The sequence below is a fragment of the Trichechus manatus genome, unplaced genomic scaffold (assembly GCF_000243295.1).
Source record: "Trichechus manatus latirostris isolate Lorelei unplaced genomic scaffold, TriManLat1.0 scaffold00190, whole genome shotgun sequence".
Classification (NCBI taxonomy): domain Eukaryota; kingdom Metazoa; phylum Chordata; class Mammalia; order Sirenia; family Trichechidae; genus Trichechus; species Trichechus manatus.
In genome coordinates, this window is record NW_004444126.1 from 1,677,149 (window position 1) to 1,690,290 (window position 13,142).

The 13,142-nt window shown below is 42.1% G+C and overlaps 1 protein-coding gene across 3 annotated transcripts in view; it reads left to right on the top strand.

Annotated features, from left to right (window-relative positions):
• Positions 1-2,726: 2,726 nt before the first annotated feature.
• Positions 2,727-13,142, top strand: part of PITPNB (phosphatidylinositol transfer protein beta) — a 73,942-nt gene continuing 63,526 nt past the window's right edge. For 2 of the 3 annotated variants that reach the window (XM_004387619.2, XM_004387618.3), the window contains exons 1-3: positions 2,727-2,824; positions 8,962-8,992; positions 12,189-12,334. In XM_004387619.2, the coding sequence (XP_004387676.1) occupies positions 2,805-2,824; positions 8,962-8,992; positions 12,189-12,334 (197 nt within the window). In that variant the 5' untranslated portion in view covers positions 2,727-2,804. Of the gene's footprint in view, positions 2,825-8,961; positions 8,993-9,376; positions 11,456-12,188; positions 12,335-13,142 lie in introns of those variants that run through there. The other variant, XM_023741787.1, reaches the window with a different exon arrangement.

Sequence of the window (13,142 nt, forward strand, 5' to 3'; positions counted from 1 at the left end):
AGAAACGGGACCAGCGTGATACAGCTTGGGAGCCGGCCCATGGAGCAAGAGAGCTGAGTGCCTTCAGGTAGGAGGTTTCCTGGTGGAGTGGGGTACCTCCAGGCACTTATCAGTAGAGCTAAAGAGCTTTGGAACACTTGCCAGAGCAGGGCAGATGCTGGGCCAGCCCAAGAAGCCTGAGGGGCTGAGGGCCTGACAGGCCAAGGAACCAGGAAGCAGAAGAGGTGAGGGGCAAAAGCAGCAGAGCTGCTTCAGTCTCAAAGGGTGGGGTCATGGCCTCCTACGTTTTAAAGAGTCAGGTCTTCACCTACTTAGTTCCCGAGTGTGGGGCTGCCTTTCATGAGTGCGAATGGGAGGGGGCTGGATCCACTGCCCAAAACTGCGTGGGCAGGGCTGCCATGCCTAAAGGGCAGAAGAATGGGCCTGCTGAAGCCGAGGGGGTAGGCTTGCACTCAGACAGTCTAGGAAAATAGGGCTACCCAAAGCTGAGGGAGCAGAGTTGCCATCCCAGTGGGCCTGGAAGGCAGAGCTGAAGCCCAGGGCTGAGAGGCCTCCACTCAGAATCCAGAGTGTGGCCAACACCCAGAGCCTGGAGGGCAGGTCCATTGCCTAGATGGTGTCAGAGAACAGAGGATTATTTTCAAGCCTTGAGAGTTAATATAAATTGTTCTGCTGGGTTTACTGACTTGCTTGGTGCCCATCATCCCTTTCCCTCCAATTTCTCCCATTTTTATAGAAATTTCTACCTTGTGCCTGTTCCACCATTGTACTTTTGAAATTTGTATTCTAGATTTCAAAGATGAAGAGGAATTTTGCCCCAGGATGGAATTTGCACTTGGAGTTAAGACTTTCGGGATGATACGATGGGGTAAATGTGTTTTACATGTGGTAAGGGCATGAAGTTTTGGGGGGCCAAAGGGTGGAATATTATAGATTGAATTGTGTCCCCCCAAAATGTGTGGCAACTTGGCTAGGCCATGATTCCCAGTATTGTTCCGTTGCCTTCCATTTTGTTATCTCATGTAATTATCCTGTGTGTTATAAATCCTAATCTCTATGAGTTCATGAAGCAGGATTAGAGGCAGTTATGTTAATGGAGCACGGCATAATCTACAGGATAAGGTTGTATCTTGAGTCAATCTCTTTTGAGATATAAAAGAGAATCAAGCAGAGAGGAGAGAGACTTCATCAGCACCAAGAAAGAAGAGCCAGGAGGGGAGCATGTACTTTGGATGCAGGATCCCTGTGCTGAGAAGCTCCTAGACCAGGGGAAGATTGATGACAAGGACCTTCCCCCAGAGCCAAAAGAAAAAGAAAGCCTTCCCCCAGGGTTGACACCCTGAATTCGGACTTCTAGCCTACTAAACTGTGTTTAACTCTTTGTTAAAGTCATCCACTTGTGGTATTTCTGTTATAGCAGCACTAGATAACTACGATAGGTCCTTAAAAGCAGAGAACCCTTCCCAGCTGTGGTTTGAGAGAGATGTGACTACGGAGGAACATTCAAGATGAAACACTGCTAGCTACGAAGATGGAGGAAGAGGACCATGAGCCACAGAATGTGGCAGCTTCTAGAAGCTGGAAAAGGCTTCTCCCCTACAGCCTCCAGAAAGGAATGTGACCCTGCTAACACTTATTCCAGTGAGAGCCATGTTGAACATCCACGCTACAGGCCTCTACGATAATGTGTTTTTTTAAGCTACCAAGTTGGTGATAATTTGTTACAGCAGCAACAGGGAACTAATACAGTGGAAGAGTCCCAGGCAGAGCGAACACAACATGCAAAGGCCTGGAGGTGAAAGACCATGGCCTGCACTTTATGGAGACACCCAGCAGGGTGAGCCGAGGCTGGTGCTACAGCTGCTGTTCCCTGCCCTCATGTACCAGTAAGTCAACACTTACTGTTGGAGGCAGACACCTGAGGCTCTCCACGGCCCTCCAGCTGCACACCCAAGGGCAGGTTCTGGAAAGTCAACCAGGGCAGCCGCATTGGCAGGTGGCACTTCAAGAGCCTCCTCTCATCCCTGGCCTGCCTTCTTTTCAGGTACTCTGTTAGTTACAACCTGAGGTAGAGCTAAATATCTTCTGAGAACAAGCCCCTCTTCTCCCTAAGGAGGTCTTCGTCAGAGGTCTTGGGCTGTGAGATTCAAGATTCTGGGTCAGGCGTGGGTTTTAACTCGTGTGGCCGCAGCCAGCTCTCGCAAGGTAATAGTTAGACGGCTGCACTCAGGAAGCTTTTCCTGTTCTGGGTTTCTGGAACATCCACGCGAGCCATGAACCAGGCGAACATCTTCCTGTGGAACCTGAACTGAGGGCCAGTGAGGGTAACAGGACCCGGCGTCGCCAGCCTCCCGAATCCGTCATAAGCCTTTAATGTTGACTTCTGAAGTGAGGTGTCCGTCAAGAGGCGGGTCTCCCGCCCCTCAAAGCAGTGAAGGAAAGTTTAGTACTGGTACGGACGGCAAAACGACTTCCAAGAAACTGACTGGAAGCCCCAAGAAAAAGCGTAGGATGCAGGAACGCCCGGAGTGAACTTGGCAGTCCACTGGCGGCCCCGAGCCAGAGTCGCGCAGCCGCAGTAGAAGGAGCACGCTCTCGGCCGGGCCGCGCAGCTGCTGTGGAAGCTTCGTGCGCCCGGGGTGGGGCGCGGGGCTGGGGCGGAGCTAACCCCCATCGCGCGCTGACGCGCCGGGCCGTGGCGGAAGAGTGTGGACGCGCAAGCGCCGGTGTGGCTCGGAGCAGGGAGGCGGGACCGCGCAGGCGCCTTGACAGGCGGTAGCGGCGGCGGCAGCTGTGAGGGGAAGATGGTGCTGATTAAGGAATTGTGAGTGGGTTGGTGGGTGCGAGTGAGGCTCTGGGGCGGCGGTGGTGGGAGAATCATTGACTGAGAAGTGGCGGAATCCCTCCGAAGACAGAGTGAGCCCCGGGCCGGCCGCTTCTTGCGCGCGCCCCATCCCCCCGCACGCGCCCCTGCCCCACTCGAGGCCCCTCCACTGTGGGCCCCCATTCCCCTAGGTGTTGCCAAGGTCACGCTGCTCCCCCACCCCCATCCCCCCGCTCCCCTTCCCCAGTGCAGAACCTCCTGGGTCCGGGCAGGGGCGCGTCGCTCGGGAAGGTGTGGCCGGGAGTTTCCGCTAGGACCCGCCTTCTCCCCACCCCCACCCCCCAACCCCGTCTGGGTCTGGGCCCACTCCCAGGTCCTCTGGTGGGACCGAGCCACAGCCTAAGGGTGCGGGGGAGCGGTAGATCCGACTGTGATTTGTCTTGTGGGGCGGAGCCTACCTTTAACCGGTTTGAGATTGGCTTGTCAGTTGAAGGCAGCCTTGGTTTTGGGACCCAAGGTGGGACGTTGGCGCCCTAAGTTCGTGCAGGAGCCTGGAGTCCGGAAAACCTGCGCTCCATTGGGTAGCTCAGTTGACTTAATAGGAGAGTCATATCTCTACTTTGAGTCTCAGTTTCCACATCTTTAAGATAGGGGACAGTCTGGGCCCCACCTACTTCAAAGGTGGTATGTCAAATAGAGGAATTTCCAGAGTTATCAGACCTGAGAAGTGATTTTGTTGAAAAGTTGGGACATTTCACACTAGGAAGGACTGAATATCACAGGAAATCTGGTTGACAAGGAATGTTCAGCTGTCACAGCCGGCTGTTGGTGTCAGCATCCCTTGGGCAACTAGGGATTTCGAGTATTGCCCATTCTTTGTTTTCTCAAATGCTCTTTTCATTTTAAATTCTTTAAAAGTATATGTATTAGTGCTTAATTTAGCTATCTCCAGACAGCATATTTTGGTGTTAGTTCTCAAACCTTATTTTAAAAATCATGTTATTTCTCTGCTTAAAACTCTCCAAAGACTCGCTGTCTCACTGGGGATAAAAGCTAAAGCTTTTACAATGCCACAAGGTCGTAAAGGAGCCCTGGTAGCGCAGTGGTTAAAGCACTGGACTAACAGAATGGTCTGCAGTTCATACCCACTAGCCAGTCACTCCACGGGAGAAAGATGTGGCAGTCTGCTTCTGTAAAGGTTTACAGCCTTGGAAACCCTTTGGGACAGTTCTACTCTGCCCTACAGGGTTGCTGTGTGTTGGAATCGACTCAGTGGCAACGGGTTTGACAAAGTTTTATGCTGTGTTTTCTTATGCTCTGATCTCATTTACTACCCTTCCCGTGTCTCCAGCCTCCCCCACTTCCTTGCTGTTCCGCCACAATCCTGGAATAAGCTCAGTTCTGGACCTTTCCACCCCGCTTGAGGTGCTCTTTCTTCAACTCACTACTCATCTCTTTTCTTCAGGTCTTTGCTAGAATATCCCCTTCTCAGAGAATCCCTCTCTGACGACCTAGTAACAACACTCACCCATTTCATATTTGCCTTCCCTGCTTTATCGTTCTCCTTAGGACATGTTGTTGTTGATGTTAGGTGCTATAGAGTCAGTTACGACTCATAGCAACCCTATGTACAACAGAACGAAACACTGCCCTGTCCTGTGCCCTCCTCACAGTCATTGCTGTTTGAGTCCATGTTGCAGCCACTGTCTCAATCTATCTGTTTGAGGGTCTTCCTCTTTTTCACTGACCCTCTACCAAGCATGATACCCTTCTCCAGCGACTGGTGCCTCCTGATAACTTGTCCAAAGTACGTGAGACAAAGTCTTGCCGTCCTCCCTTCTAAGGAGCATTCTGGTTGTATTTTCTTCCAAGACAGATTTGTTCCTTCTTCGGGCAACCCATGGTATATTCAGTATTCTTCGCCAACACCATAATTCAGAGACATCAATTCTTTGGTCTTCCTTATTCATTGTCCAGCTTTCACATGCATATGAGGCGATTGAAAATACCATGGCTTGGGTCAGGCGCACCTTAGTCCTCCAAGTGACATCTTTGCTTTTTAACACTTTAAAGAGGTCTTTTGCAGCAGATTTGCCCAATGCAAATCTGTCACCAGCTAATACAATACAGTGTATTACTATTTTTCTAGTCTCTGGATAGAATGTAAGCTCCAAGAAGGCAAGGACGTTTTTCTGTCTCTTGCTCACTCCAGTATCTGCAGCTCCTACATTAGGCCATGGTACATAGTAGTTGATCAATACTGTAAGTATTTGTCAAATGAATTAATGGAAAATTGTAACTTTGGTCAGTGACAGGGATCCTGAGAAAAGACACAGTTACTTTTTGTTGTAGAGTGAAAGTTTGGACAATGCAGTTAAAGCTTATGTATAGTTTTGAATTGGATTTATATAAAACTTTTCTTCCAAGGCATTTGTACAATTTATTGTGCAAATGTTGTCTTATTTATTATTCTGACATCTTTGTTATGTAGATGGGTGGCAGATATTAATACAAATGGAGGAAATAAGACAGAGAAAGAATTTGACTTGCCCTAAGTCCCATAGCAATTGAGTTGCAGAACTGATTTTAGATTACAGATTATGTAGTCACCTTTTTTTATTAATAGTTTTTTCCTCCTTCCTAAAAGGTGAGTTAAGTGTTCAAAGATCCTTTTGACAGTTATATGGGTAGTATTAAGGTAACTCACCAAAAGCAATTCCCATTGGATATTTGCGCACTATATTTTTTGCTATTCATTAATTTTATCATAAAAATGCACTGAGGTAATGAATGTTTAAAATGTGCCCGAAGTCTAACTTTTTTTCCTAAGGAGTTATAAATCAGATTACTTGCTGTTCATTCAAGTCTGTCTTCCCTAGCTTCTCGCACCCCCCACTTCAATTTATTGAAGGCAGGGCCTGTCTCATTTAAAACTCATTGCTGTTGAGTCAATTCCGACTTACAGTGACTCTATAGGACAAAGTAGAACTGCCCCCATAGGGTTTCCAAGGAGCAGCTGGTGGACTCCAAATGCCGACCTTTTGGTTAGCAGCTTAGCTCTTAACCACTACACCACCAGGGCTTCTTATTTTATTTAAGTATTCCCAATATCTCACACAACATCTAGGCTAGCATACTGTAAGTATTCAGTCAGGGTTGTTGAATGAAAAATGATTCTTTTTCCTCTCAGGTCAACTTTCTAAAATTGTTTTTGGGCAGGAGCAGTGAATGGGTTATTTCTGTGTAAAGATGTTGGTAGACTAAAATACTTAGGCAAATGTTTGTTTTATAAAATGCCATTTATTTTTGACATGGAAAATAAAGGTTAGAAATGATTGGGAGGGTTCAGTGGAAGCACTAAGCAATAGATGACAGTTCTGGTTTTAAAGAATTAAATGGAATTGTAAATTCTATTTGAAAAATTATTTTCCTGAGGATTTTCAGAGAAATTGGAATCTGTTCCTTTCCCCTGTTTTATTAAGCAAATCTTGAAGAAGTTACTTGACTCATCATTTAGAATGTCTTATTCATTCACTTTCATTTTGTGAAATAAGTTTCCCTGAATGTGTTGTATAAAAACAGGATCTTCTTGCTAATGAGTAGTTTTTAAAATTACTCAGCAGTGATTCTTTGGTTTTGTGAAACTTCAGGGAAGTCTTTAACTCTTCCCTCTCTATCCCTTACATCTGGTTGCCATATCCTTTCTTCCATCTCCTCTGTCTAACGTCATCTTGTTTCAGGCCTTTGTTAACCCTTGCCTGTCTTCCCAAAAGATAGCTTTTCCCCATTCTCCTGCCTGTTGACGTTTTTAACCACCTCCAGGTGCTTCTTTGTGGCACCTGTAGTCATACCAGTTACCTTCTGGGATTCCTTACTACCTAATGAATTTTAATAGATTTCTTACCATAGTATTCCAGGCCCTGTAAATACCTCCGAACCTCAGTCTTGCCATCCCTTCCCCTGCCTGCCCCTCGTCCCCACCCTGCAGTTTAGTGTCTATGTTTATTGAGACAGAGCAAGTTAGTGTGTACCCTGAGGAGGCATCTAAGATGATTAGATATCGAAGGACCTTGCATAGCAAGTTTATTCTTGATGAGACTAGAAATTAGTAACCCCTGTGATGCTGAGAATGTCAGTTATCTTTAGATCTCCATAAGTAGAAAAACAGAATAATGAGCGAGCCCAATAGTTGAGGGTGGGGGCGCGGATTATAGGATACATGTTTTGTGCATGTTGGAGATTAAGGTGATGTGAACAGACAGGTATAGATGTTTGAGGAGAATAGGGAGGAGTAGGTGAGAAGTGCAGCTGAAGAGAAATTGGCATGAGGAAAACTACTTGGGACTTTTCTATAAAATGAAAATTGAGGTATCCACTGTGAGATTTGTTTTTCCCTCTCATTATAGAAAGAGTTAAAATCAGATTTTAAATGGCACTACTATGGTAGTTTAATGGTTAGAAGGGAAAAGTCTGAGGACCAGGTTAAAAAAAAATGAGAGTAGTATCCTGGAAGCCAGCTCTTACCATGAGACAGTTGATACACAGGGATAGCCTTGGTTTTCAGAGTTTATGTTGGAAATAAGACTTACTTGTAAAAATCTGAAGATAAAATGCAATAGTCAGGTATAAAATAATTCACTATACTGTTGTCCTTGGCATGCATCTGTCAGGACTGTATTGTAGGTGAAATAGAGCTATAATGAAGTCTTTTGGTATGTCCAGTAATACCTTCTTGGACAGGCTCAAACACATGTCAACTTTATATTGAATCTATCCAAAACACAAAAAAACCAAGCCCACTGCCGTCAAGTCGATTCCGACTCATAACCAAAAAAAACCAAACCTGTTGCCATTGAATCTGTTCCGACTCATAGCGACCCTATAGGACAGAGTAGAACTGCCCCATAGGGTTTCCAAGGAGTGGCTGGTGGAGTCGAACTGCTGACCTTTTGGTCAGCAGCCATAGCTCATAACCACTGTGCCACCAGGGCTCCTTCTGACTCAGAGCGACCCTGTATCTACCAAGGAAGGGTTATTATATTTATAAAGTTTAAGATAATTTTCTTGGTAAATTTTTTTCTTACTATTAAGTTTAAAGGACCGCTTTGTAATTTTTCATCTTATTGAGGAATAATTGAGTACTAGGGAAGCATTCATTCATGAGATTTGAGACATGTATTTTGTGGGAAGTATTACAAAAACAGAATGCACAGCATATAGATGGAGAATGAAACCATACTTAAAATTTCATGAGAGCAGCCTGACTAGAAAGTCTGCAAATACAAGTAGTCCCCAGCTTACGACAGCGTTCTGTTCTGGTGATTCTGTTGTAAGTCGGTTCTGATGTGAGTCGGATACCTCTTTATTTATTTATTTTAATTTTCAGTATTATTGCCTTTTAATGTCAGTATCTTTATAAATCTGATCTTTATTTGTTGGTGAGTGAACATCTGAGAATGATAACATCAACAGATAACATCAACAAATTACACGCTGCAGCACTGTATGTAGTACTTATTATTAATGATAAAATGTACCAAAAAAACCAAAGTGGTCAGCTGTAGGTGTGGTTCTTTGTAACTCGAATACATCCTAAGTCAAGCACTACCTGTAATACATTTCTTTATCCTGCAATTTTCAATGACGTGTTTTTCCTTGTTTTTTTTACCCCCCACAGGCATCTCTGCAACTGTGTCCTTGGGGTCCTGGTATAATGAGGACAGTAAATGCTAATGATTATTGAGATCCAGGAACTGTTATTTTATTTCCTCACTTAAAAAATCCTTATTTAGGGCTGTAGCTATTGCAAGGAGCTCTGGTGGCGCAGTGGTTAAGAGGTCAATGGTTTAAATCGACCAGCTGCTCCTTGGAAACCCCATAGGGCAGTTCTACTATGTCCTGTAGGGTCATTATGAGTCGGAATTGACTAGACCGCGATGGGTTTTGTTTGTTTTGTTTTTTTTGCTGGCCATCGCAAAGACCTTGTTCCCCAAAGACATCCTTATATTTCAGATTTAAGAGTCTTCTCTATAATGTCATTGGATTTAAAGTAAACGTTCTTGTAAGTCTAGAGATCTGTGTTTTAAATCCAACTATTTCATATGTAATGTATGTTTTTTTTCTTTTTGTCTTTTTAGCCGTGTGGTTTTGCCATGTTCTGTTCAGGAGGTAAGTCTTGCTTGCTTCTGCATTATCTTAAACTGATACAGTTTACTTTGATATGTTAATTTAAACTTACATTTTCATAATATTTGTTTACCTATTCATTCCAGAGTATGTGACATAATGAATTATGGTGTGTTACAGATAATTAATTGCAAATGAATTCCTGTTACACTGCCTTATTTTGGAAAGATCCAAAGAATGTTTGCAGTTCAACCTCCTGCCCAGTGCAGGAATTTTTTTTATATCATCCCTGAGAAATGAGGTTCCAGCCTTAACTTAAGTACTTTAAGATCAGTTAGCTTGCTGCTTAGAGAAGCAGCCTATTTTACTATTAGACATTTTTAACATTTGTCTTTACTTTAAACCAAAATCTGCTTTCCTATCATGCTTGGCCATTGTTTATAGTTCATTCCACTTGAGCAATAGGAAGGAAGCCTGTTCTGTCTTGTACATGGTAATCTTTCAGGTTTTCTGATGGCAATTCACTCTCCTTCTCCAAACCCTTTTGTTCCATCATTTCTACATGAGGTCACAAGGTTAAACATTGCCAGCATGTTCATTTGGCCTGAAATATAACGACCTCTAGACTTCCTACCAGCTGGTCTCACTCCTGCATGTGCAGAGTTGAAACCAGTATTCCAGACGTGGTCTGACCAGCACACATAACCTGTGGGAGAGTATTGTCTCCCTTGATCTGCACGTGCTGCAGAAATACTTCACCTATTCAGACCTTGCCTGCTCTGCAGTCATGGCTATCTGTAGTGTACCCAAGAATGAGGATAAAAGCAGAAAAAGCTTTCAAGAAATCAAGATATATATAGCAAAACCCCTAAGGCCCTCTGGGCCCTTGCATAACTTATACACAGTTTGTACTTGCTCAGTTATCTGGTTTTCCTAGCAGTGCATTGGAAGTGGGACAAAACAAACTGATAACCTAAGAAGTGACAGCTGACGGAAGACAGAAAAAATAAAATGCAGGAACTAAGAAAGCATAGCTGTCTGGGCCTGTTTAGTGTAAACTTGAACAGAGTTCTGCATAGTAATGCCTGAAGTTTTACAACATTAAAACATACTCGAGACAAGCCAGACACCCTCATCCCTTACTTGCACAGTTGATTGTTTGAACTTAAATGTGCAAGTTGACATTTGTTTTTGTTAAAATTTTTCTTTCGGTTTCAGCTGGTTAAATCAGCTTCTTCAAATATTTCTAATCCTTAGTATTGTCATCCAAAATAATCTTCTGAGCTTTTTATTATATTCAGATTTAATAAACGTGCCCCGTTTCTGTTCAAGTTACTCTTAAAAATGACAATGAGAGTAAATCTAGTAGCATGGCACAAAATGCCAGTCCATTATTATTTTTTAAACCTTGCTGTTGTTTCTGTGTGAGTTTTTATTACTTCTGTGTTCCTGACCAAGATCAGTTTTACCTTTTGACTTAGACACATTTTAATCCTGTTTTTAAAATATGACTGTTGAAAACCAAAATCAAACCTGTTGCCATTGAGTTGATTCCAACTCATAGCGATACTATAGGACAGAGTAGAACTTTCCCATAGGGTTTCCAGGGAGTGGCTGATGGATTTGAACTGCTAACCTTTTTGGTTAGCAGCCAAGCTCTTAACCACTGTGCCACCAGGGCTCCGACTGTTGAAAAGTACATTTTAAAGGATGTAAGGATTGTGGCATTACTGGACTAACCCTGGGTGTTATATCATGTAAAACCAAAAGAAGGAACACAGTTCTCTGTGCAGTCTAAAATAACTACAGAAGCTTAACCTCTGGTGCATTTAGGAAATGTGTTTGGTTCCAGCTTCCTAAACCCTTCCAGATTGAATAAGATTGTGTGTGAGGGGGTATGTGTGTTTTTAAATTAACCTGCAAGATAGTATCATACTCCTGTGGGCTTTTTAGATACAAATATTTACTTAGCTTACAGCTACCCCTATTTTTTGTCCCTCAAATAAAATGTTGGTTTTAAATTGCTAGTTTTTAGAAGTAGATTTTTGTAGCTTTTCTTTGGAAAATATGCTTATAAAGAAGAAAAACACGTCTTCAGCTGTCTTCATTGGAGGGAAGAAATTGAGCCACATTCAGGAGACTGGAGATAATGTCATAGCAGGTCGCTGGAACAAATTCGAACACAAGGTTTTATCTTTGATTTTTATCATCTGTTGGAACTGTTAGTGATTTCAGATGAGTATAGGACAAGTCTGCCAACTCACAGGTATTGATACAGACTACTGAGAATTCTGGATCATTTTAAAATGAAATGGAAACTACTGTCAGCAGTTTCTACCTTTTATGATAATGCTTTTATATTTACAATACTTTTAGAACAGTTTCTGTCAACTGGAGAACTCCACAATTGACAATTCTGATCCTGGGCTCCCAGTACTGTTTCTGATTAGGTGGGCAAGGACCAAATTGGGCATGTCATACATAGGTCATGAAAAAAAAGTTCCCGTAAGTCTACTTAAATTTGAATCTTTGGTCATTTGTTCCTGTTTCTCGTCTTTATATTTAGAACTATATTCTGATTGCTTACCTGCTGTTTGTGTGACTAGGGAAAATCATCATAATTTCTGTAAGCCTAAGCTTTCCTATTTAGCAAAGTGACAATTAAAATTTTTGCTGTAACCTCAGTTTGTGCAGATGAAATGAGATATAAAACCTCATTGCTGTCGAGTCGATTCCGACTCATAGCAACCCTATAGGACGGAGTAGAACTGCCCCATAGGGTTTCCAAGGAGTAGCTGGTGGATTCAAACTGCTGACCTTTCGGTTAGCAGTCAAGCTCTTAACCACTGTGCCACCAGGGCTCCAAATGAGATACAGTAGATGTGAAATTGGTTTGGAAAGTACAAATGTATATTTATTTTCCAAGACGATGAAGCAGGTGTTAAGACATTTTATTAATGATACATGAATAGTATATATTAAAGCACCAGAGTATTTGTAATTAGTGCTTCTCTTGAATAATGGAAATTCTGTAAAACGTTATAGAGTTTCTAAAACCGTACGAGCGTCTGGTGTTTGTCTTCCTAAACATACTAATTTATCATTTGTGTTATAGTATAGAACCTACGCGCTGAATGGTTTGATTCTGCTTTTCTATCTTCTGTAGTAAGATTTTTGCATAGGAAGTTTCTGCAGTTACTACTGGCTTATTGAAATTCTGTACTATTTGAAATTTCAGTATCAGGTCGGGCAGCTTTACTCTGTTGCAGAAGCTAGTAAGAATGAAACTGGTGGTGGAGAAGGAATTGAAGTCTTAAAGAATGAACCTTATGAGAAAGATGGAGAAAAAGGACAGTATACACACAAAATTTATCACCTAAAAAGGTAAGTGGGGTGTTCTCATTTGATTTTTAGTAGTTAAATTGGATAATTATGCTTTAACTACCCACCTTACTTACTAAGGATGTAACTACTTAATTTACTAGTAGACATACTGAGGTATGTTTTTTATTTTAATGTAATACTATGTTGCAGTTTAATTTTTTCAGAGCACTCTCCCTCTATTATTTTTTTTTGAATTATAAGAGTAATATATCTTCTAACAAAAAAATTCAAACAACATAGAAGACTATAAAATAAAATTTTAATTTCCACCTCATGCCATCCTATATCCCGTAACCTCAGAGAGAAACACCAGAAACGGTTTAGGATTTGCCCTCCTAAATCATTTTCTATTCATGTTCAAGCAAATTTATAAAACAGATGTATAGAGAGACATATCACATGTATCATTTTTAGTTTTCTACAAAAAAATGGGATCATTATAGTTAAGGCTCTGCAGTTTGCTTTATGTTTTATACAATGATATGAGCATCTTTCCATGTCATTGTTTTATATCATGTCATTCTTTTTAAAGCTAAGTAGAATTTCTTAGGATGGACATAGCTTAGTTTATTTAATCACTTTCTAAATGATAATTCCATTTCTTTTTTTTTTTTTCCAGTTTTTGTCTATTACAAAAAATATTTCTGTAAACATTTTTGTACGTATGTCTATGCCTTAAGTTACTGTTTTCTAGGAGAAATTTATAAAAGTAGGATTACTGGGAAGACTTGCTCATTTTAAATTTTGATATTACTGCCAAATTGCCCCCTAAGAATTTGTGATTGTTGCGTTTTTCCTGTATTTTTCT